Genomic DNA, 26,878 nt, shown 5'->3' on the forward strand with positions numbered 1-26,878 from the left:
CTTTCATCTGGTGAAATTCATAAACTTACTGGAAAGTCATGTAAGAAACTAACATTTGTTCTGTTGCACCTGCTTTTGCTTTTGCTTGGTGAAGTGTTTCAGGTAAATGTGTGTTTACAGCAATTTGTACTACTTTGCAGTAGCAGAGGGCTTTAAGAGTATTTTCAGTTGTTTTAAGTAAGAGACGTTCCTGCAACTTACTGCAGCTTGTGGGAAATTATATTCAGTTTTATCATTTCTTTTATTATGAAAATAATAGAAAAGTATGTTTTTTGTTTGTGTATGCTGTCAGATATAGTTCTTAAAAAAAAAATCTGAATTGACAAAAATTGGTATGTCACACATCGGTGGAATCAGCCAAGAAAATTGTAGTAGGTTCGTTCTCATTGGACATTTGTCTAATCACACCTTCAACCTATAAGGTGTTTTTTTTTTAATGCACAGGGTTAATTATAAGTGACAAGCACAGCAGGCAGGGACCAGTTCAGTCAAAACTAAATGCAAAACCACACATAACCAGCTGATTTACTTTGTTGTAACTTACATTTTATTTTCACTGAGTATGTGTGTTTACTTATTTAGCTTAGGTGTAAGAATTGAAAAAAGAATGAAATGGGCAGTCTTTACTCAAATGTTTAGACACTTATTGATCAGCCCAAGATTCTTGTATTTTATGCATATGGACAAGAATTGTCAAAAACTCCACCCACTACCACACTTAATTTTTTTTCCCCTGCCTTCTGGGAACAAAGGCCATTCTTCAGTTACGTCAGGTCTTCAGCCTGTGGTGTGTGTGACGTAGCAAGGGTTTCTCATCACTGTTAAGGAAAAAAAACACCGTAAGCACACACTGAATGTGCTGGCAGACTATCCACAACGAGGCTGTGCATCTGACACATGTATGACTCAGATCATTTCAGTGGCAGAGACCATGTCAGACTACATTTAGAAATGCTTGTTTTGATTTTAGCCACCCTTAATATTAACATGGTTTGTCCCCTTTTCATGTATTTGTAAGGTCAAATCTTACAGTATTTCATTAGTTTTGAAATGTTTGGTATTGGTTAATCAGTTGGTTGCTCACATAGGTTTATGTCTGACCACAGAAAATATAGAGCTACGATTTGCATTAACATTAAGCTTTTAAAAATACAGGCATTCAGTGTATAATATCACTGAACAATTTTTTTGACCATCATCAAAATGAACCAGTGATACACAATAAAAGACGTTATTGCCAGAAGGCTAATAACACATCAAAAGCCTCATAAAAGCCAGCACAAGTCACAGAAATTAAATCACTGTTTCATTAAGTATAGGCTGCTGAGCTGTTAACCTTATGTGAATTGTGTCTATAGTCTAGTTTGCACTGAAACACCACTGAACAACTTGGAATCAGTAATAAATGTACTGCTGAACAAAGGACAGTCTGAATCAGTGCTGAGCAGCAGAAGCTGCATAAATTGATGTGTTCATTTGCTGTTCTACATACTGAAGTAGCTTCAGAGTGCACTGCATAGTGATTTGGCGTAGGTACATATCTAAAATAAATGTGGTGATTTCATGCATTATGTTTTTTACGCAGTCACAATTTTTTTCTGAACAGTCTTGGACAATAACCAAGCATATTAATGCATTTGTATTTATTGAAATAAATATATTGAAAAATGCACACCCTGCCATTTTCTCCATCCCATATTTCAACACATTTGTGCCAAAATGAAGCAAGTAGTAAGACAGCATATCCCGATCCAGATACCTGCCATAATGCAACAAACTGCCTTTTGACCTTTACTGTTGTTGTCATCGGCTATAATGTGAAAGTTCTGTCAGCTGACTGGGGTCATGCAGCTGTAGCTGAAGCCCTAAGCCTGCACTGAAGATGAAAAGAAAGCTGAACCCATAGCAAAGTATTGGAGTAGGTTCTGTCGGGTAAGCTGTGACCAGTTTCTCAGAAAGTCTTTCCCATGTATGAAAGATAATTACTGTCTCGACTATGCAAGTATATATATCGGGACCATTTATTTAATAAAACCAGCAAAACGGCATCCTAAAATACATCCAGGATCATCCAGGGATGTTATTAGAATCACTTCAAATTAAGCTACAACGGTAGACTCTGTGAGCCTCCAAAGTATGAAAAAGATTAGAGTGACGCACTTCTTTTTTAATCCATTGTTCATGTGTGTGTGTGTGTGTGTGTGTGTGTAATCTTTTACACATTAAATGTTTGGCTGCAGAGCTTTTCAGCATAGAAGACTGGAGCTTCTATGAAACAGAGTTGTTTTAGGGATGTAGGTGTAAATAAATGCTCAGTACTTAATAGATACATGATTGTTAGTGAATTAGTCTGCATGTACTGTGCATAAAAAAAACAAAAAAAAAAATCTACAATGGGATGAAGCTCCTGAAACACCATTTGTAACTATACATTTATTATATAACCAACATGATGACATAAGCCAATCCACTTTCATTTACACCTGTATCTGTATCCCTGCTTGTCTCTGATCAGCACCAATACAGCAGGTGCCGCCCCCCATTGACTGACATGTTAATCAGGTGGGATTTGGCCTCAAGGGAGTACAAATGTGATGGAAAATGGTTTGAATTACATGCTAAGCCTTTGCTGGCCTGTAATCCACTGCCCTTCACTCGGAAGAGTCATCCATGGGGTAAAGTGTGCGCATGTTTTCTGCAAACATGTGCAGTCCCACATGCTCTCCAAAATCCTAATCGCTTGCACTCCTTCGCAAATACATCCAGCGCCAACACAGTTCTCTCGAGTAGACACATTAGTTAAGTTATTAAGTTTGGAGGGATGGAGGGAGCATGAAAAGATTGAAGAGAAGGAAGCAGTGGTGATCAGGCACACTCAAAGCATCCCCTTGCTGTTTTCTGAGTGACATCTAATCAACATGTCTGCCCCCCCTGGAGCCACAGATGGCCTAGATGAACATGGTCTCGCCAGCAAAGCAATAGATGAGTATCTCAAGGACAGTTTACCCCCACACCCATCACTGGGTAAATAGAGCACTGGCTATGGGGCAGTCATTTTTTACCCTTTTTCATTTCACTCAGTTCTTATATCGCCTCTTAACCCTCTCTAATGCTGTGCTGTATAGAAATCCCTCTGACCCTTCCCCCATCATTGCTTATTGCTTCTATGCCTATGGTTGAGGTTACATTATCTTCACGTTTAACAGACGGCAAATAATCTGCTCAAATGGGACTAAAATTTCCTTCAGCAGGTAAGAGAAAGTTGAAATGCATCACACAGAGTCCAAATGGAGAAGTGTGTTTGTGCTTGGACAGTGAAAGTAAAGAAAATAAAATGAGCAGTGCTGTTTTAAACCTGAACAAATAATAATAAGGCACATATGAAACAATGCTTTATCCTTAACTACCCAAATGAAGCAGTAGCTGATAGCAGAGTGTTGTTTGTATTTTGGTTGGTTGATTGCAGGATCTGAAGAGCACCTGTGTGAAGCAATCAGAAATCAAAAATCAGTTGATGATTACAGCAGATTTGGCAGTTTTTGGCAGGTTGCATTGAGGGACCTGAAATAATTTGGAAATACCAATAGCACAGCTGCCAGTGATGTAGCATCATAGCAGTATACTGTGAAAGATTTTACAGGAAACTAGATGCAAAAAAATCATCATTAAAAACAAAGAAAGGGAGACAAGCACAAAGGTGGATAAAAGAATATACAGCATAGTAGGAGATTAAAACCAAATTAAAACAACCTTTCTAATATTGTATAGATTCCTTAAGCTGCTAAAACAGGGCGTGGACAGAGGATGTCGGAGGATGTCTTGTGATGTTAAGCAACAGAATGATGGTAGTGGATCCTCTGGGTTCTGTAGATTGCAGTGTGGCTCGAACCTTGAAGCAGATGGACTACAGCAGCAGAAGACTGCATCGAATGCTGCTCATGGAACGCTCTTGGCCACAGTTGCATGGGATCAGCTAAATTGGACAACAGAAAATTGGAAAAACATTTCTTGCTCTGACGAATCTCGATTTCTGCTGTGACCTTCTGATGGTAGGGTCAGTATTTGGCGTAAACAACATGAAAGCATCGACCCATCATGCTTTTATTAGCAGTTCATGCTGCTGCTGCTGCTGCTGCTGGTGTAATGGTGTAAGGGCTTTTTTGTTGGCACACTTTGGGCCCCTTATTATTGAGTATTGCTGCCGAACACGTCCAACCCATTTTCTGATGGCTGCTTCTTCTTCCATAATGAATTAAAGCAGTTCTGAAAGCAGAAGTGCCAACAACAGAGTGTCTGGTGAGTGTATATAAACATGAATAAATGTTAGTAGAGGCACCTTTTCTGTACAGAAATGCTGTCTATTAAATTTTTAATGCAGTTAACCACACAAATCAAATGCCACTCACCTTTGTTTCAATGAAATGTGGGCAGCAAGCTCTGTGACAGAAATCTCAGAAACTCTGTGCATGTCTGTAGGTATAAAATGAGAGGCATGTAGGCTTATGGAAAAATGCACATCATTTCAGTGAGAATTTGTAATTATACAGATTTGGAACAGTGAGTTTGTGGATAAGATAATTTGTTCACAGGTGTCTTTTCTTGACTAAATAATCAAAGAGATTTATTTTCACAAACCAAGATACAGATCTCTGCATTTTTCTTTCCAAAGTATATTTCTGTATGTGCACAAAAGTGTGCGTGGTGTGTGTGCATGCACGTGTCTAAAACTGTGTATGCCGTTCACCATGGAAATGCAGCAGGGCAGACATGAGCCCACAGACACCTGAATGTACACACGTGTATGCCTCATGAATAGAAGGTAAGGTCGTTTGAAATAAGTATCGTCCGTGCAAAAAGCAGAGTGACTGTCTTCAGTGGAGGAGAGGGGCACTGCTCTTCTATGCATCATTAGCTCTCGTCATTTCCTTGTGTGTATGTGTGCTCACCATCTGCTGCACCCAATCAGAGCTGCTCATCAGTCCTGGACCACTTCACGTCCACATCACTGTACAATGGCATCTCATTTCTGTCTCCCTCTCTCCATTCCTGAGTTGAGAACAGCTCTCGTTTCTACGTTTTTCTCTCCCTCTTCATGTTGTTCGCTTTTCTTCCAGCTCTCTCACTTCCTTTTTCTCGCACTGATAGAGGGGCACAATCAAAGTCACTCCTGTTTTTGAACTGGCAGTCCATTTGGTGCTGGAAAAGTGATTTTCATCTCTCTCCTCTCATTCAACAACCTCCACTGCTGTTATCATTTGTAGTGAAAAATAGGTCATAATGACTGCACACTGGCATTCTCCTACCTGGGAATAATAAATTCAGTGAATTCATGATTAATAAGGGTGATAATGGCATAATTAGTTGGAGAATTAATGCGTGCTCCCTGTCTGTGCGCTGATCGTTTCTGAGTCAGGCGGTTTTGGACATGTGGAATCTTTTGACTTCCATTTGCCTGTAGGTGGTACTGTACCAAGAGAAGCTGTTTCGCTCTTGTCACATCTATCATTATTATCATTTTAGTGATTACTTTGATAGCCATTTTCATCAAAATCATTAATTGTTCATCAATAATTAGAGAGGACACAGATGGTTCATGGTGTCTGTGATCCATAATCCATAACACTATTGGTCACCATGAATAAATGTTATGGATAATAAATAAAAATGGAGTAAAGCTTGTGATCCAACTCAGGAATATGTGTCTGCTAAACAGTGTGAGTGGATTTCTGCCGGAGCGATTTAAAACGTTTCTGAGGATGTCAAACTTTCTTCTTGAATTCTATTGTTACTGTCACATCCTGTCACAGTGAGTTAATTAAAGAGAAAAGAACACACTCACATCCTCTTTTCCATTTCTGATTGCTGTGTGAAATGACCAGGTCAATGACAAGCACACATATCCTCGTATTCATAAAGCATAAAACAGTTGAAAGTTTTGAGAATTTCTTTTCTTGTCCTCCACAGCACAGTACTGCAAGTCCAAATTTCCTACCATTCTTTGCATCGCTCATAACGGTTATTCTTGATTAAAACTCGAAGCTCGTTGTTTACAGTAAAAAATTGTCGAGCCTCTTGCAGTCTTTGAGAGGAAGTCAGAGACAGTAATTGGTTCTTAGAGGCATTTTTCACTACATTCTTAAGTTGTCACTGCGCCTACAACAGCTGCCCTAGATATGGAAATGGGCCGTGGCTAAAAAGAATCCACCCATGCCACTGAATAGCCTTGGGTTGTTAGCTTGAACATCATTGCTGATGAAGTCGATGTAGAAGCTTATTAAAAAGACGACTGCACAGCAGGTGGATAAATCATTGGATCCCTTTTAATCTGGACTAGCAGAGGGGTGGAGGATGCTGTCATATCCTGCTGAATATCCTGTATAAACATCTGGAGGGCCAAAAGACTCATGCCAGACGTAATTTTGTTGACTTTTTATTGGCTTTCAAAACTATCGGCCCACACATGCCAACTGATAAGATGCTGCCATATTTCACACAACAGAAATCTTGTGGGATGAAAGATGAAGACATTATGACTAATTAATCCCAACAAGTAGAGATGGACAGTATTGCACCTCCACTGGCTTTCAAGTATTGGTCTTCTTCTCTTCTCTTACAGCAGGTCCAGCACACCAGTATGATATTAAATAAATTGCACATGTATATCAGTATAACAATAGTTGATATTGTGCCCATGCTATAAGGCCTGGAGGGTTTATTAAGCTCTAAGGTTTGCTGTTATTCCAGAGAGAGACTGAGCTCAGGGGTATCAAGGCAAGACTGAAGCCTCCGTGCCTCACTTTTTTTTTTTTTTATCTCTTTATGTATCTTTGTGTTTGCCTATTGAGCCTGTTAAAATTAACTTTAGCAACTGGATTTCTTACTGGGCAAAACCAAAAAGTTGATCAAAACAAAGTGGACAGCTGGAGTGACAGACCCCCCCAGTAGAAAGCCAGTCTGAGTTTAGCTGTGGCTGCTGTTGATTTTGAAGTCACCAAGGCCGGCTTTCAGAGCGACTGCACGGTATAGTTACATATCACATACTACCTAAGGATAGTACTGTTGTAGCACCCACTGACATTCTCACTTGTCACCACTATATCCACTGATCCATCACAGTATTCTAAGAGCGTATTCTGTATTAAAGCAACTCATCATTGTGTCACACTAAACCACTGATGTGTTGAACTTCTGGTTGCTGGCCAGTCTGGAGAGATTGCTCTGAAGGTGTATTAAATTACAGCTGATTGTTATTCTCATAGTGCCATACCGCCAAAGGTGTAATGTAAAGTGGTCAGAGGGTTTACTTGTATCACATTATTATTTTGGTCATAGGCCTGTGTTCATTTACAGCATATTAGCAGCTCAATGTGTCGTTTTTTTTTTTTTTTTAATTTAAAGAAATAAAACTCAGTACATTCTTTGTCCTAATTTTTATTCTGTTGAGTGTTTTGACTTATTATTTGTTCTTTTTTTTGCTCGCTATCTGTTGGAGAAGGACTTTGATTCTTATTTACTGATGCAGTCACCATTATCTTGCATGTAAGCTAAAAAGAAAAACAATAGCATTTCTTGTAGCCTTCTTTCTCATATTGTGACCATTCTAAAGCCCTGTGTTCATAAAGTTATATTAGAAAGTATTTTTTCACTTTTTTCCCCACCACCATTGTGGATTTTAATTAAACAATCAGACCGTGATTTAAGTGCAGACTTTTAGATTTAAATCAATGGATTTAACCAGAGTATTGCCTTAACTTGGGTAACACGGTGAAGTTTGCATTTCTCCTCTTTACTCTGGTTTCCTCCCACAGTCCAAAGACATGCAGTTACTGGGGTTAGCTTAATTGGTGATTCTAAATTGCCCATAGGTTTGAATGGTTGTCTATATCTCTGTGTTAGCCCTGCGACAGGGTGTACCCTGCCTCTTACCCTATAACAGCTGGGTTAGGCTCCACCCCCACCCCCCACCCCATGCGACCCTGAACAGGATAAACAGAAGAGAATGGATGGATTGCATTAACTTTTTAAGAATAAAAGCCATTTTCAAGAGTTATTGGACAATTCACTGGCAAGCAGAGTCCTGTTCCTTCATTACGCCATGACAAACTAAGCAGATAAAAGATCCAGAGTATTGAACTTACAGTACATTTGGTATGTTTTCAGTGGAACTCTCAATATAAGATTCACATAGATGTTGAAGTAAGTGAAGGATCATAGTATGAGACTGAAAAATCCAAATAAACCTAGTTTATTAGCAAAAAGTTTAGGATTTGCCAAATTCACAGCCTGGTTCAGTCTTAAAAAGAAGGAATGTACTGGCCAGTTCAGCAACACCAAAGGTCCCGAAAAGACCACAGAAGAAACATAAAGTGGATGATTGCAGAATTTGTATATGGTTTAAAAACATTTTCACAACATTCCAGATAGCGCCAAATCACAATGAACAGTTGCCTCAAGGTGCTTTATTGTAAGGTAAAGATCATACAATAATTAAAGAGAAAAGCCAACAGTCAAAACAACCCCCTATTAGCAAACACTTGGCAACAGTGGGAAGGAAAAACTCCCTTTTAACAGGAACAAACCTCCGGCAGAACCAGGCTCAGGGAGGGGCAGTGGTGAGAGAAACAGGACAAAAGACACAGTGTGGAAGAGAGCCAGAGATTAATAATAATTCATGATTAAATGCGGCCTAGGCCTATTGCAGCATAACTAAGGGATGGTTCAGGGTCACCTGATCCAGCCCTAACTATAAGCTTGATTTGTAGGACTGCTTTTTTTGCATTTGTGCAATATCTCTAAAATTAGAAACATCTTGTCTTAGTTCATGCATTTATTCTAGGCTGGACTATTGTAATTCGTTATTATCAGGCTGTCCTAAAAGCTCCCTGAAAAGCCTTCAGCTGATCCAAAATGCTGCAGCTAGAGTACTGACAGGGACTAGAAAGAGAGAGCAGATTTCTCCCGTATTGGCTTCTCTTCGTTGGCTCCCCGTTAAATCCAGAATTGAATTTAGAATCCTTCTTCTTAAATATAAGGCCTTAAATCATCAGGCGCCACCTTATCTTAAAGACCTCATAGTACCTTATCACCCCGGTAGAGCACTTTGCTCTCAGACTCCTGGCTTGTGGTTCCTGGGATACTTAAGAGTAGAATGGGAGGCAGAGCCTTTAGCTTTCAGGGTCCTCTTCTGTGGAACCAGCTCCCAGTTTGGATTTGGGAGACAGACACCCTCTCTATTTTTGGCTTAAAACTTACCTTTTTGATCAAGTTTATAGTCAGGGCTGAATCAGGTGACCCTGAACCATCACTTAGTTATGCTGCAATAGGCCTAGACTGTTGGGGGGGTTCTTATGATGCACTGAGTATTTCTTTTCATTCACCTCTTAACTTAAATTTTGAATATTTAAGTGTTCAATTACCTGTCACCAAAAGATCAATCTCTCCACCTTTCTTATCTGTAAACTGTCTCTTGAATAGTAGCCCCTGCTAAACTGTGCCCTCATCTTACTCTTGCTCATCAAAACCTCCTGGGCTTTTTCTCAGCTACTTGATCCTCTGCTTTTAAAAGGCTGTTAGTATGTTGATTCCTGGTTTAGCATGTGATTGATGAGCAGCAGTTGTCTTTGTCACTATCACTAAGACAGTGATGGAGAGGACCCTTGATCCTTGCCATTATCCCAAAATACATTAGGAAACAGATACCTAACCAACAGTGAATTGCCTGTACAGCCATAAAGAGCATGCAAATTCTGTTTACTAATGAGTGCTGAATAATTGATATGGTGATAACACTATTTTCCTAGTGGAGTCATTCCAGCAGTTACAGCTGTTGTGGAGGTAACAGCAGCATGTTTTGTTATTAATAGTGTCGTAATTGTGAGTGGCAACCTGACTGATTCACTTCACTTCCTGTGAGAGCATTTGACGAGGCGCACACATTATCGAACATCATACACAATCATGTAGTTGTGCTTTCTCACGCACACATTTCGTCCTTTTATTTTAAGCACCCACCCTTTCTCAGCATTGAAATTGTCAGCTAAATAATTAGCCTAGTTTAACAGTGTTAATAGGTTCCTCAGGGCCCTTTACATGCTGATAGAAAAGGGGAAGACGTGCCAGCAACTGCAAGGAGGGAGGGGGGAGGGGGGGACGTGTGTGCTGTTGCATGTTAGTGTGTGTTATCATGTAGAAATACAGCTGGTACTTTTAGCACTACATTGTTTCATTACACACATACATGCCACAAAGTTTTTCCTCATGAGCCTTCTCTGACCCTAGTCTTAGCAGGTCCCGTGACCTTCACACATCAGACAGGAAATTGGCCGCATGCCCAAAGGCGCAAGCAGGCCCCAAAAGCAGTCGTGTGTGCTGTGCTAAGTGAAAGGTGCAAGACGTGATGTTAAACTGTTCGTAGACAGCTCTGGTCATAGTGCAGGGAGGAATGTTAAGGGGCAACTTAATTGGCTCACAGAGTTCGAAGGTTGCAGTAGTTTGCCTTTTGTGTCAGCAGAGCAGTTTCATTTTTTTTTTTTTCAAAAGGGCTTGAACGCAGTGTCAAGTGTGTACTATAAAAGTGTTGGCACAGACATCTGCGTGTAATTGCACTGCAACAGTCATGGCATAACCACAGTAACTATCCATGAGCTCTGTGCTAAAAGATTGCGTGCAACCCTGGTACCACACAGAGGTTACTAAAAGCTGATTTATGATGCTAAATGTGTCTATTCCTTCATCTGTTTTGCTGTGCCTGCTCACTTCAGCTCATCATCATCATCATCATAATAATAACTTTATTTGTATAGCACGTTTCAAAACACAATTACAAAGTGCTTCACAGTTTGAATAAAAGCCACATATAAGTATTCATGTAACAAACATACAGACACATAAATAGACACATAATCTACCATATGGTCAGACATTCCTTCCGACACAAACACTTCTGAACACGCAAATAGCTGCAAAATATGTCCCAAGTTAAAGGGGAGAAGATTAAGGGAAAGCTAACCTATCAAGATGTGTTTTCAGCAGTTGTTTAAAATAAATCACAGAATCATCAGCTCTGACTGTGCTTATGGCCTCGTCTGGAAAGAATCCAAGCATTGATTACAGTATGCGTGTAGTCCTTCGGTAGGTGCCTGAAGGTTAACAAAGCAGATACACTTCCCTATAAAAATTTTGGCAAGGATAATACTCACATTACAGGAGCGTGCACAGTGTCATTCACCCTTCACCCTCACTTCCACAGCACTTCATCGTTGCTTTTGCTTTTGGGACGCAGGGGCAGCAGAGTACAGCCTCTGCCTGATTGCTCTGACTTTGTCGCTCACAGCAAGGATGCCACATTATGAGCACAGGCGCAACCACTTGCTCACATACAATAGACACATAGTACTGATTAGAATTTCTGCCATACTTATACAGTATATGCACAGAGCAGCATAGGAGAAAAGAAAAAAAAAAGCTGCTCTCTGTGACACAGAAACTGCAAATGTTAATGTTTTTGGATGGATTTTTAGTCCCTGCAATTCTCACGTAAACTGGTAAGACCTCTGCAGTCTGGAAGTCTTCATGTCTGATGTTGCCACTGTTACAAACTCATTTACAAAAAGATATTGATAATGGACAAAATGATGTTAAATTTGATTTTTAGATTACATTAAATCAGAGATGCAAATGTGTTGGAGTTGCACAATCAAAGAGCGGTAGGCCATAAGTGACACACAGCCGTGAGGAGTAATGACAGGGATGTAAACATGGTGTGAGAGCCATTTGTGTAGATGAGTATCATCTACATGGTGCTACATATCACCATGTCGATGAGATACACGGTGAAATATAGCATTGTATGGCACTGGAGCTCTATAGCAATGGCCAGTGTTAATATGTTTAAAGGTTCACCTGCACCAGCATTAGAAAGGACAGTATGTGTCACTACATTTCATCCAGTAGTTTTTACAGCATTGCTCACCTCCTATTTTTTTTCTCTCTCCTGGATATACTGCTGAAAGGAAATTCAAGAAACTCTGTTGACAATGGTTGGGTTGTGTTCATTTTCATTAAAGGTTAGCTACTGAAAAGTTCACTTATTAGATTATTAAGTTTGCCTCAAGGTAAAGCCAAAAATATGAATGAGTGCACCTATTTTAGGAGGACAGTCTCGCATATTCAGCTTTATTAAAATACAGTCAAGTCAAAGAGGAAACCAAAATTTAGGAATGTCTTTTGCAGCACTGGCTCTTACTGTACCTCAGTGGAGAGTTTGTGATGAGGGTGTGGAGAGAAGTGTGAATTCAAGAGTAAGACCTCAGTCACAAATAGGTATATGTTGCTACACTAAAAACCTACCTGTGATTGCTTTGGTCGTTAACGGGTTGCCGCAGTCAGCTGTAGTTTGCATGGAGGATGCTGAGCGGTCTGCAAACACTCACCAACTGCTTACTGGGTGGCAGTGAAACTGTGAAAAGTTTACCTTTTTGCATTTGCCTTCAAAGCGACACATTTCAAAAGGCACAACTTTTAACCTGAAGGCTGATGTTTTCCAGTTTCCGTTTCCAGCACACAGATGGAGGTGGTGAGCTGCTGGGGCTGCTAAATTTGACCATGTATTTAAGAGATGCCCCATTCAGGGGCATCAAAATCCCCCAGAACAGACATAGGGAAATTTTGGAGAAAACTTTTAAAAGACACTGCAGTCACTTTGTTTCCTGTTTTGACTTATTTTATTCCTTCTCCAGGAATGAAGCAGTAATTTATTTTCTGAATTTGTCACTGTTTAGGAGTAGATGAGTCAAGTGTAAAAATAAAATGTACAGGGTTCTGTAGATGTCATAATTTATGTGCAAATTTAAACATTTTGCATCATACATTCACAAATGCATATCAAACTTAAAAAATAATAAGATATAATGTCCTGGTTTTATGATTTTTTTTCCAGCCTTGATGAAAGTATAGAGTATTGAGTTTTCCAAAACATTCCAAGCATTTTTCATAATTTGTGACAGTTCTGACTCCATGATGTTAAAATTAGGGTTCTGCGGGGGCCAGCCCATCTGTTACCAGACTCCTTGCCCTTCTGTGCTGTGTATATTGCTTCAAATAATCTCTTCTTTGTGTGTTCCCTTGAGTAACATGGCAACATAAATAACAAGTACTCTTAGTTCTGGGTAGGTAATCCTTACTCTTATCGAAGTTGGGACTGGGAGTGCCACAGTGACGGATGGATGCAGGGGCAGCTTACTGGCAAGGACAGCTTGCATGCCAGCATCAACACCATAGCTGATCCCTGGATAATACAGTTGGATAGTCTTAGATACCACTACACAAACGCACACACAGATGGACATGTGCAGCTGAATCGGTCTCGCTTACCCCATGCTGAAGCAGCATTTCAGTAGAAGTAGTAGTGGTCTTTATCTCCCTTTATCAGGACAGCTTTGCATTTCTTCCATCTTCAGAGACCCCCTTCCCTTTGTACTGTTTCATAAGTGTCCATTCATATATGGAAATGTTTAGTTTTATGTGGTATGTCTCATTTGAAATGACAGAACCTGCATGTTAAGGCAGCCAGTTTCTTCCTTTCATTCTACGCTCACACAATTTGCATTCACTCAAAGTTGCCTAGCGGTGAGTAGCCGAGTGCTTAGGGCGGATTCTGCATGGGCACAAATGCCTCTCTCCAGTATATCTGTCAAAAGTATAAAAGAATCTAAATTTTAAAAACAGAACTTTCTTAGTTGTTTGTGTGTGTTCTTTTTTTTTTCATGAATTACAGCCTCACTAAATTACATTTGTGTACATCAGAGAGAAGGCAATTTGTCAGTGTTTCTCCTTGTATGTGAGGAGGTCCAACTCAGCTCTCTGCTTCTAATGAATTTCCTCCTACGGAACTAATGTCATTAACAACAGGTAGGGATGAGGCTAATGCAATCAAATCCTCACAGTAATTACACCTATCCCCAGCCAGGCCTGGATCGCACCAATGAGAAGAAGCGGCTCATTAGGAATGCTTGTAAGCAATACACAGAGGCTTCAAAGACACTTCCTCCCTTCGTGGTGTCATCAGAAAATGTCAGATAGAAATTAGATAGGAATGTGAGACAGTTCAGTTTAATGCCTCTTTTTGTTTGCTTATTTTGCTTATTACTTTTGTGTTTTGAAAATGTTTGTACAGTGTAAAAAGGGCTGCAGAGGGCTGAGTAGTGAGGTTATTGCTGTGTCTGTACACTGCTTGCTGGGAAAACAGCTTGGCAGGTTTGATGCATGATGTTTGTATATGCTGTAGGCGGGGTAAAGATAACGTGCACTGTAGGGATTCTTACGACAATAGATAATGAAGAAAAATGAAAAGCATATAAAACATTGGGTCAAAATCACCTGTTTTCAATTACATATTATACAACCTTGTATTTTTAGAAATGAATGAAGCTAAATTACTTGTCAAATGATATTGGATCTTAATAATTAAGAAGCACCTTTGTTGTCAACAGTAACAATGCTACAGTCATATTAAATCTATTTCATATGAATGAAATATTTGGATTTAAACTGGGGTGTATATCCATCCCCTTTGTTAGATATTAATTGATTTTTTTTTCATGAGATTAAATAAAAGCATCACTCAGTTTTTAAAGAGACATTACTCCCATATTTAGCTGGCCGGATTATCTTTTGCCCCTTTAATGTACAGTATGCATGTATAGATTACACAAGAGCATTGTGTTCAGGTAAAGAAACAGAAGTTTACGCTTTAAAATCTGTCAGGCTTTTGTGCTTGCATAACATCAGAAAATATTCCAAGACTCAGCCAGCGTAATTGAAATAATATTTCAGGATTCAGCATCCTGCTTGCAAGATTTTTGCATTATAAAAGAGTCACAGCAACAGTGTTCAAACCTGGTGACAGATGAGAGATGCAGAGCACTGACTTGTGTGGAACTGCCGCAAAAGATAAACGTGACTGCTTTAATATGTTGCCAACGGGAGCCTGCAGCAGCCTTCCTGAGTCTGAATCAGTTTCGGTCATTCTTGTCTAAGAAGTGTGCGGTCAAAACACCATGGATTCCTCAATTATATATAGTACTATGAGACAATGTCTGCTCCGCATAGTTTCTTTCCACATTGAACAGAAACGGATCAGAAGCTATCCCTAGCCACAATTGCTTACTGATTCACTGTGGTGTACTTTTTCTTTTTCTTTTTTTTTAAGCACTTACAATCATCTACCCACTTTTTAAAAATATATTAGTGGAATAACATGTTTACACAGATGGAGGATTGTTTGTGTATTTTTGTGGGTGCAGGAATGCGCAGGCAGAAAAGGAAGCTTCTAAAAAGGCATTTTCCTTGCTTAATTTCAGCTGCATGCAGAACAGCGGTGAACTGCACCTGTGCCCAACTTTCACCCTTCTTCCCCCTCTCTTCTGTCCTAAAGGCAATCTGTTTCCTTCAATTTCCATCCGTCATGCTATCCAGGATAGAACTGCCTCTCTGCCTGCTTCTCTGTGCGACAAACACTCTGCAAACTAAGTGGGGAATTGCATGTTTTTTGTTGTGGGGATGTAGGAGTTTGGCAGTTAACTATTGGAGCATATTAGCTGATAATTGCATTGGTGTCTTGAGAAAGCCATACAGGGCACATCATTCTTACCGCCCAGGATTACAGTCTCTTATCTGAAAGCAAAAATCCATCCACTCTCGCTGCAAAATCTGTGGCCTGTCAGCTGTGTATAAATCAATTTCCCCCCCGACATCTGTCAGAGAAGACGGCATTTTCTGCATCTTGCTGGTGGTAAATTGCTGGTAGTGCAGCTGGTTGCAAATCTTTGTAATTATTAGAATAAGTGAAAAAGGACAGTTCAAATTTGCCCCTTTCAGATGCTGGACTGCTTTTTCTGTCATTATTTACAGTGAAAGTGAGTGAAGGGGAAGCCAGCGCCAGTCAGTACTAATAAATCTGAGTGATTCTCTCAGTCATGCATGTTCAAGCCAGCGGTGGCAAATGTCCTTGATGTTATTTTTAAATCTGGTCATCAAAATACCTCTACCGATATGCCAGACACCACAGGCATGGCTCACAAACCACCAGCATTTTGTGTCACACCTCAGCCAACAGATACCCCAGGGATGACGATGACCAGCCATTAAGAAATTAATTAGATTTATTCCTGGCTGGAAATGACTTCAACAGCACGTCTTCCAAATATTGCTGTTGCTTTTGCCATGCCTCTGTCAGGGGGGGTTGTGATATTTAGCTGTTACAGACTGTGTCAGATGTTTGTTGAAGCACACAGAAACAAGAGACAAGAGGTAGTTAGCTCCGGCCAAAGCAGATTGTAAAATAATCACCTTGTAGATGGGTCTTAAATCTGCACTTCAGGAGAAATAAGTGTCTCTTCATCTGCATATGTGTGGGTTTGTGCATCTGGTTGACTGAGCAGTTTGTGTGTGTGTGTGTGTGTGTGTGTGTGTGTGTGTGTGTGTGTGTGTGTGTGTGTGTGTGTGTGTGTGTGTGTGTGTGTGTGTGTGTGTGTGTGTGTGTGTATGTGTATTTTGTAACTGTGGCTGAGACTGGGTTTGCCCATGTCTAAGTATATCTAGTGTTGTATGGAAACTTTCCCAGTGTCTGTGTTTACTCCTATTGGGCAGTTCCCCAGCTGAGATTGTGGTCAAATGTGAACAAGGCAAATATGGGCCTGTTTTCCTACATCAGCTAACTTTGGAACACTTGAGGTAAGACGGATGTTTGAATAGTAGTGTAAAATCTGGACTGGTCTGTTTTTTTGTGGTTGCGAAATGAATGGGCCACACTAGACGGAGTCAGCGTATTCGATGCAGTGGTTGCCTTCTGGAAATCGTAAAGATGTGTTTGGCATCAGTTTCACCTGCTCGGCTTGACTGGGTGCATGACACTAACACTGGAAGGGAACTATGTCACTGAATAACAAGTGTTAAAAAGCAGAGGGCACAGAACTTGTTCTGGTAATAAGTACAAGGCAAAAACATAATATGAAAAAAAGTGTCTAAACAATAGATGAGCATCTGATGAAGCACACTTCTGTAGCTACAGAAATCCAAAATACAAAGTTGCATCTTTTATTGAACTTTAATAGTCACAGAGAAAGCAATGTGCATATAACTACAAGCTGGTGAGCAGATGTTTCATCCTTTGATAGACGTGGAGCTAAATAACTCCTACGTACTCATCTTTATGACTCTATTCATTCCATCTTTTCTACATTCCTCTCTCAAGCACCATTTTGAAGTACAAAAGTTTCTTAGTGAAATCTAAATGAAAGGATTAAATTCCACTTGAGCTCTGTTAGGAAAAGCTGTAGATTACCCTCTCCACTTTATAGCTTTCTTTAACCTTTTTTTTTGTTGCTAAGTGCACACAATTCATGTTTATTTCCACTGTGACTTAGCGCGTTAATCCATGTAAAGAGAAAATTACTTTTTCTTTCAACCTGAAACAATGCTAAAGTTCCATCAGTGCGCATCCAAATACATAAATATAATTTTTTTCTCTATGGTCTTACAAGCTTGAACGCAATCTTATTCAATAAACAAGAATGAGGATGTGTGTTTCACATAACTTGAGACCATTTGGCACATCTTTGAGATGCAGGAAGATATCTATCTCAGAAAAAAGAAAAAGATTGACTCTGAACTGTTTGAAAAATAAAAGCATGTAAAGCATGAAGTGAAGTCAAGACAAAATATCAAGTAAGTGGTTTAAAATGTGTTTTGCAATACTTTGTATTTAACAGTGATGAAAAGCGTTCATTAATAAGTCAGTTCAAATGACTATAGGTATACATGATAATTGGTCTTGAAGTTCAGCTCTAAAGTAGCAACTTTCACAAAAGCTATGATAGACATAGAATATCTTATAATATGAATTTCTTTAATATTATTAACCTCTGCGTGTAAACCTGGTATGTTGATAAACTTATTCAATCTTAATTCATGTGTTTCTTTACTAAGAAATCACACTTGTATCCTTTCCCATTTCTATTTTGTGCTGTAATACAACTGTGAACACCTACCTGCACAAGTTCAATTACTGTGATGCTGCATACATTTTCCCAGTGAAACTTTTTTTTGGCAAGGGCACACACACACACACACACACACACACACACACACACACACACACACACACACACACACACACACACACACACACACACACACACACACACACACACACACAGAGTGAACAAATGCCCTCCCTGTGCGCTCCCAAAGAACTGCTGCAAACAGAGATTAGAGAAAACACATCAATTTATGTGCCACTGCTCTTTATTTACTCTCGGGTTTGGGTTTGGGGTGATGGGGACTGCAAACACTCTGTCCTAGCTTCTGACTACTGAACTAGCCACACTACAGTTGAGGCTTCTTTTGCAGTAAGCACTGCACTGATTCCTGTATAATTACACTCATTAGAGGACCGCAGCCTGGACTTTACATAATCAACATTGATGTGCTGGGCACAAAGACATGGACCTCAGGCCCATTCTGTAGTTGCAGTAATGACAATAGAGTCGTCATGACAGTAATGATACTTTGATGATGCCAATTAGACAAGAGACTTTGTCCTGCCTTTACCAATCTATCCCTCTCATGCTTTCGATGTGTGGCAGAGAGGTGTGTGTTTCTACCTCCCTGCCATCTCTGACCTCTATACTAAATGCTCTGAGCTCTAGTTGATTTGGAGGATTTTGATCCTTACCCATCTGAAATGCATCAGACAGGGAGGTAGATTATCCCCTTCTGCAGTCATTTTGATTACAGTCTTTGCTGTCAGGATTGCTTTACGTGAGGAATGCTAGCTATTGATATTTTGCATCTGACTGTTTAGACAGGAGTTTTTTACTTCTGCTTCATTTCCTTTTATTTGTATCTCCTCTTAGCCAGTGGATGCAGGACATATCTGTATGTGTGTATGTTGTGGCTGCTGCAATGCTTGTTGGCTTGATTGGATTCATTTTGTCAGTTCTGTCTGTTGTGTAGCTAAGGTCAATCCATGTGGTCTGGACAGCAGATTGAGTATATATTTATTCAACTTTAAATGCTTATGTTTTGTTTGCAATTTGCACAAATTTACTGAATTGCTTACCCTTTGTTGACAGAATTTGAAGGCAGTTTACATTTGTGTGTGCAACTGTACACTTACATGTGTCCTTGCATAGCCATGCATGTACACATGCACTTATGTATTCTGACAGCTTGAATTGGATGCAGACATGTGACTTGCATGCAAATCTCTGCTTCCCTTTGGCTTCAATTGTTGTTAGTATTCCCCTCTCATCAGGTTGATTTAGGAGCTGCTAACTGTCACGCAGTGTTTGCACTGGTCCATCTGGAAGCCAGTTTCTGCCTGAACCAGGAAGAACTGATGCCTCCATGCCAACTGTGGCCACAGAGGATGGGTGGGGGTCCTCTCCGAGGTGGGCCAGTGGTTAAGGGCTGGGGAAAGTGCAAAAGTATTTCAGGATCAGTGAGCAGCAGACGTAAGATCATAAATAGAGTTTTTATTGCTGAGCTGCTATGCAGGGTGAGCCTCGGCCTTTCAGCAAGATCACAGCAGCGATTGATGTTTTCAATGTGCCAAAGGAGGAGGCTGTGCAGTATGGGGGTGCATCAGACAGCGGAAACAGCGGACATGGCCAGGCTGGCAGAGCCTCCCACTCTCCCTCATTTCCCCAGGGTTACCCCCCTGACAGTCTCCTGTCCTGTGTTAGCCTACAGATCTCTATGTGGACACAGCATGGGCTCTTGTCTCACGCAGCTTCTACCTTGAGCTGGACGTGTCTTTAAAGTCACTGTAGGACATTCAGTACAAACAGGCTCTCATACTCAGTGCTGAAAGCTGGCGAAACCTTTTGGTCCCGGTGATCCTTGGTACAGCAGGTGCATTCAGAGCTGCTGTTCATAAAAGTAGCTTGTTCTCTCCACTCTCCTGTACCATAACAATGGCAGTGAAGAAAGGGACACCCAGGATTCTTGTTAGAAGAGGAGACCTCAGACATGGCAATCCAGTGTGGACTTAAAAATATCACAACAGTCTGCAGCCTTTAGAAAAGCATAAGAGCAAAAAAAACCTTTGCGTGCCATCTTCTATTTAAACACAACAGAGGTGTTAAAATCTGTATCAAATGAAAGTTACACAGAATTAACCCAAAATCTCACTTTCATAACATACACATACATAGACATAGAATGTGTGTGGGTGTGGGTGTTGTGTGTTCGCTTACCAAGATTTAGATAATGAAATCCCCATATAAAAGTCTTCTCATAGCTATCTGACAACATGACTCACATTCAAAATGCAGCCGGTGTAGCAGGTAAAAATGCCTCCTTTCAGTGAGCTTGGCCTTGTTTATGGGTCATGCTGCATACGTTTACGGTGAGGCTCTAAAGTTATCTTTATTCACAACAAAGCGAAAATCACCGTCAACATACAGATCTGTGCTACACTGGTCTCTATGGTAACAGTCATGCCTGCATGATCTGAGAGCAGGGTCTGCATGAGGCCAAACTGTATCATAAAATGGCACGGATAAGGTCATGACCTACTTTGCCAGACTAGACAATGGACTTGGAAAAAAAACACCTTCTAAAACCCCAATTATATATGAATATTAAGATTCCTTTATGGTCTGTAAGGAAATATCACTTAATGCAAGGGTGTAATGTGCTCTGTATATGTTCTGTATGTCCTCACTGAGGTTCTTGTTTTCACAACCTTGCTAATTTAGGGTGGCTAGCTGAGATGTTTGGCAGGAGTGTGAGGAGGTTGCGTGGTTAAGGACTACAGAGATTTTTTTTCATTCAGTGCCAGAGAGCAGCATTGCTCAAAGCTTTTGAGAAAACATCTGATGGAGCCACTTGAGTACTCCCAGATTGGAAATGTGAATAGCAGCTTTCATGGAGACTGCTTGCTCTAATGTGTTTTTGAGTACTGTGTGTGCGTTTGCTAAGATTTGTGTCTTTGTGTGAACATTTTTTTTTATGCTCGTAGGTATGTATGCATCATAGATTCAGTTTTACTTCGGTCTGTGTGTGTGTGTGTGTGTGTGTGTGTGTGTGTGTGTGTGTGTGTGTGTGTTTGCGTGCATGTGTCTGTGCAGTTTTGCTTGTTTACGTAAATAACTTGAGGCGGAGGCAAAAAGCCAGCAGCAGAAATGCACAGCTGGGTGTGTTTCAGGGACATTTTACAGTAGTGATGTCTCAATCCTTCACAGAGTTGCTGTAGACCTACCTTTTAATTTATTTATGGAGACGGTAGATGCATATGAAACAAATAGCTCTTCTGTCCAAAAAAAAATTCCTTTGGAGAGCCTTGGTTGGTCATCTCTTTCAATATCTTTGGCCTGTTTTCTATTAACCCAACTCCTCCATCTCCTCCCTTCAGCAGACAGGTTTTCACAAGCCTCCACTGCCAGTTGGACATAGTTCTGATAAATGACGTGTTTAATGTCCCATATACTTGTATATTTCATGCGGTTGCTGATGTTCTAATTTCACCCAATTGTCAGAGCTGTTTCACAAATTCTGTAGGCATGCAGTTGTTTTTCTGTTTACCTGTTTGTTTCATGCACTGGTGCAGATCAGCTGCAGCATGATTTCCGCTGCAGCATTTTGGCTTGCAGGGGGGAACAGGCAGCAAGCTGGCATGGAGTCATCACACGTGAAATAGCTTGACAAAGGGGCCTTAATGTTCCTCAGAGAGCCACATTGCAGCACTCTGTCTCCCCCAAGTGGTACTTCATTGCACCCCGGGACCTCCGCCACATGGACGTAACACTTGACTTGATCATACATGCACTTGTGCCCAGTTTTTCTTTTCACAGTTTCCTAATGTCTTGATAAATGTTTTTTTTTTTTTTTTTTGTTTTTGTTTTTTTATATAAGTGTCACTTTGTTTAGAGAGTGCTGACATTCATAGCTTGCCACAAGATGTGAGTGGGATCAGATTCCACACACTTCTCTGTACTTTAGGAATCAAGGGTATTTTTGTTTATGTCCTCTGCAGCTATCTGGTTTTAACAGGATGCCTTTCTTTACTGGTTGGGCCAGACTGGGCCAGACCAGGCTAGACTGTGAAATATTATTCCATTATGCACAGGATGCAAGTCTTAGGGTCTCACTCACTTCCATAATGTTTCACACATCTTAACCCTGGACTGCCTGTGTATCTAAATGTTAGCCTTTAAGGGAAATTGGACTTTTCTCGTGTTTGTATTTAATGTCTTCCCCATCATATCCTCTTCTTCTGTCACAGGCATGAAACGTCCGTTCAGCCCATCACTGCTGCCAAACGGCGAGCTGGACAGGAGGACAGACAGCGCCGAGCTGGGAGTGCAAATGGACAGCGAGCTTTCCTGCAGCACACAGGCTGAGGTTTTACGACCAGATGAGCAAGCACCAGGGGGCGCCTTGCATTCTGTGCTCTGCAGACCAAAAAGGGAGAGGAAGCAGCGGAGCTACACACTGTGTGAGGTCTGCAACATTCAACTGAATTCAGCTGCACAGGCCCAGATTCACTACAATGGCAAATCCCACCAAAAGAGACTCAAGCAAATCAGCAATGGCAAGATGCCAAGCAACACAGGTAGGTCTTAAGTGCTGCTTGACTGACCATTTGTTTATGGTTACAATGTAAGATATCCATGCAGAAAACTGGATAAAGTGCTCTTTAACTGGATTTTTTTTTAAGTGTCTAGCACAAGGTTCATGCAGCTTAACAGAATCCCACACACTGTTCACAGTACATTGTCACCAGCTTCTTGTGCCAATCCCCTGTATTTGTGTTGAATAGAAGTTAAACAAATTGGATTCTATTTGCTGAAATGTGTTCAGTCACAGCCTTGGGCTGAAGACACAAACACGCACATGCACACACTAGCATGCGAGTAGAGCAGAGCTGAGTGAAGTTAGCAAGTAAGAAGCTAATTAAGTGCTGGTTGCGTTTGAAGGTTGTCTTTCTGGAAGTGAAGCGGCTGGACTTGGACAATTTTTTCATTCTAGGCACAGCCTCCTTTAGAGTTCTGCTGCAGGGAACAAAGTCTCGCAGTTAAGTTTGATTTGTTCACACTCCCAGTCGCTCCTTTGCTCAGTCTTCAGCCTTGGCAACAGCATATACACACACACAATGCTCTCACACAACCAAATCATGCATGCAGACTCACTTATCCCCCCCCAAAAAGAAAATATGTACAGGACTGTGCAGAAGTCTTGCATCACTCTTCATTTTTTAAAAATATTTTATTAGAAAAATTGGAAATAGGTGCATCTATTTATCGAAACATATGCAAACAAACATGGTATTGAATGGTTTCTGTGTTCATAAATCCATCAATTTTGTCAAGATCCCAAACAGCACTGGCTGAAATGCAGCCCAAACCATGACAGAGCCGCCACCGTGTTTTACAGATGGCTGTAGACACTCACTGTTGTGCCTCTCTCCTGACCTTCTCTGTACATATTGATGACAATTTGAACCAAAAACTTCAAATTTGGTCCATATCAGTGGCGGCAGTTCATAATACTTGCTGCCACTGAATTTCAGTCCAGCTCTTGTGTAGTTTGTCATACTTCAGCCTTTTCTCCCTGTTTTCCTTCATTAAGAATGGCTTCTCGACAGCCACCCTTCAATTAAGATAATTTCTTACGAGGCTTCAGTGGACAGCAGATGAACTGACTGAAGTGCCAGATGCATCTCTAGGATCCTGTGTCACATGTTTACTGGACTTCTTCCTATTTTTTTAAGGACATGACTTTGAGATACTGTACATCTGCTGTGGATATTTTTTAGGCCTCCTACTTCTTCTTTTGTCTTCTATTTGTGCAGTTTCCTCAGATTTTTTAAGAACACACTGCACACCATGCCAAGATATGCCAAGTTTTTGGCTAATAGCTCTTTGGGGATCACCTTGCTGGTGCAAAAATACTATTTTATGCATGTCAAACTGTTTTATCTTTGGTATTTTTCATTAATTCAACAAAAGAAATGGGAACAAATGATATGTTTTTGTGAGCTTAAATAAAAAAGGCCTAAAAATACGATTTTAAATAGATTCTTTGCTAAGTTGTTTGTTATGTGTTGACCCAACATTGGTTCTTCCTTTGACTTAGGTGCCTTTTTCATGCTTCAATAATCCATAGGTCAGTGTTAAGTGACTTAAGAAACAAAACAAAACAGGCCACCCTCTGAAGCTGGTTAGGTAAAATGACTGGACTGAAAATGACTGAAAAAGCAGCCAATGTCCAAAGGAAACTTTTAAAAGACCTTCAGAAAGCCTGGAGAACTATTGGTCAAGACAACTTGAACAAAACAAAAGAAGGTCTGGCTCCTTGGATGCAAAATATAAATAAATAAATGAGGGGTGGATCTTTTGCACAGTGCTCAAGGACTTTAACAAAGTTTGGAAACCCAGTTTAAAGACAAATTAGCACAAACACAAATTGGCCTTCACGTAGTTAAATGTCGTGAGATGTTGATTGTACTTTTAAGACAGAGGGGTCACATTTGTACAAAGTGGCTCTTTTTATTCCTGACGGGGGGGAAATTGTGATTGTGTTTGAGCAAAATCCAGTTTCTGTACTGAAAGTCTGTCATTTGGCTTAAATCTGCCCTCCAGAAATACATCCAGAAAGTCCAAAAAGGTGCAGTATATGATTTGTTAAGATGTGTTTGTATTTGTGAATTTGTGTGACTTCAGTCATCAGCATTTGCGAAATTAATATAAGACTAAGGTTACATCTCTCAAAGAAGTATAATAACTTTATCCAGTAATAGCTCTATGACAGGTTAAATGTCAAGCCCTGAAAAGGCTCAAGGAGGGCTCATCAGTTTAATCTCCAAGACAGCTGAGGGGCTGTATAAAGTCCAGCTATTCTTGGGTGAGCCACTGCTCCATCAACACATTTAATTTATTTTTAAATACAGTGTGTCCCTTCATTGCATCTAAATCATTCTTAAAAATATTCTGCAATAGAAAAAAAAAAAACCCATTAGTGCTACACTGGAACCCTTGCAATACAAAATGTGCATAATAATTTGAAATAATAAGCAAAAGTAATCAGTATTGTCCTGAGAGCTGAAATGTGGAATTGTTGCAAAAAAAAAACACAACTTTTTCAGTATTTAATGATAAAGCAGTTTCTCAAAATACCATTTAAAATAATTATTTTCAAGCCTTTTTAAGGACAGTAGAGATGGACAGGAAATTGGGGGGTGGGGGAGTGGGGTGAAGAGCCGGGGAATAGCATGCAGCAAAGGTCCAGCCAGCTGAGAGTAGAACTACGCACTCAGCTGCTAAGGGCCTTTGAACCCATGTGGCATCCTAAACTGTCTGATCACAGACACGTGTATAATTCATTTATCACTTTTGGTTACTTTTCTACAGAAAGGAAAAACTTGAATAGCCTGGTTTCATTTTAGGCTGTATTATTATTACCTTTAATTATTACATTTCTTTGTTTTTTATTTATTTAAGAAATTGAAAACTACACGGTTATAATGCAAGGTGACTTTAGCCATTACACTTTTTTTTTTAAAATATTGTGAAATATTTAAAGATTGGAAATATTTAAAACCCAGAAAATATTTCACTGTTCTTCTGTAATTTTAATGACACTGACTATTTTAAAGCCTGACTGATGCTGGCTAACCAGTAGCCATGAGTCTTCATAGTTTCATGTAAAAGTCCTTGTAAAAGATAAATGACTCATACGCTCCCAGAAATATTGAACTGCAAGTAACCGCGCCGTAATTCAGTGTTCAGTGAATATCCTTCAGGGATGTTATGTAAAATATTTCTCCATGAATGTTGTGTATGAATCAGATTTAGTTGAAAATTAGTCAGTTCCAAGTTACTATGAATATGTCAAAGACCAAGGCTACATTTACTGATGTATATTTACACAAAGCAGTGTGTTTTGTTTTGGTTTTTTTAAAGTAATATTGTAATATAGTACAATATAGCCACAGATTTTGACCACATTGAAATGACATTTTAAAGCAGCTAATTCTCCCAAAAGGCTAAATAACTTTCAAGACACTTGAAAAAATATATAGGGACAAAAACAGTGTGGAAGAGGTAGGCATGTAAATGTTTGCTAAAATCAGAGGGGTGCATCTCACAACCAATTGTTTTAAATTGTAGCACAATTGGGTAAAAAGTAGTCAGTGGTCTGACAAGCCATCTTTCAAACTGGTTTTGGGAATGATGGCTGCTGCGTCCTCTGGGGTAGTGAAGAGCGGAATGATCTGTCTTATTATCAGCGCACATTTCCTAAGGCAGAATCAGTGATGGTATCATGTACACTGGCTTGGAGCAACATATGCTGCCATCCAGACTTTGTCTTTTCTGCATGTATAAGAACAGCATGACTCTGTTTAGGCACTAAACTGGCATGCCTGCAGTCTGGACCTGTCACGCATCAAGATCGTTTGACAAATTATGAAACGAAAAATACGACAAAGGAGGCCCCAAACTGTTAGGCAGCTAAAATTATCGGGCAAGAAATAAGAGAACAGAGCAGCTGGTGAGCGAATCATCGAATTCTGCTGATATCATGCGTTTGTATTTTAACTTAAACCTTACGCTTCCATTTTAACTAGCACACAGCAGTTCATCAAAGTAAAACCATGAGGAACAAAACAAAAGTATCTTTTTTTAGCAAAAATGACAACAACAAAAAAAAGATTTACAGTAGCAGATGAATGGTAGGGTTTGTGTTTCTGCAGTTTAGAGCTGCTTTACTGTATAATGAAGTGATACATTTTTGTCTCCTCATTGAGGAACAGGCTGCAGTCACGTGTCAGCTGTCGGCTTACAGCCAGCTTAGGCCTTTGCTGTGTTTTGAG

At 40.1% G+C, this 26,878-nt stretch overlaps 1 protein-coding gene across 1 annotated transcript in view; it reads left to right on the forward strand.

Moving 5' to 3' along the window:
- znf385c (zinc finger protein 385C) overlaps positions 1 to 26,878 on the forward strand; it is a 143,993-nt gene that overhangs the window by 26,168 nt on the left and 90,947 nt on the right. The window contains exon 2 of the mRNA XM_030736406.1: positions 22,289 to 22,618. Coding sequence (XP_030592266.1) covers positions 22,291 to 22,618 — 328 coding nt within the window. The 5' untranslated portion in view covers positions 22,289 to 22,290. The remainder of the gene's footprint in view (positions 1 to 22,288; positions 22,619 to 26,878) is intronic.

This window comes from Archocentrus centrarchus, chromosome 8 (assembly GCF_007364275.1).
Source record: "Archocentrus centrarchus isolate MPI-CPG fArcCen1 chromosome 8, fArcCen1, whole genome shotgun sequence".
In the NCBI taxonomy this organism is placed as follows: Eukaryota; Metazoa; Chordata; class Actinopteri; order Cichliformes; family Cichlidae; genus Archocentrus; species Archocentrus centrarchus.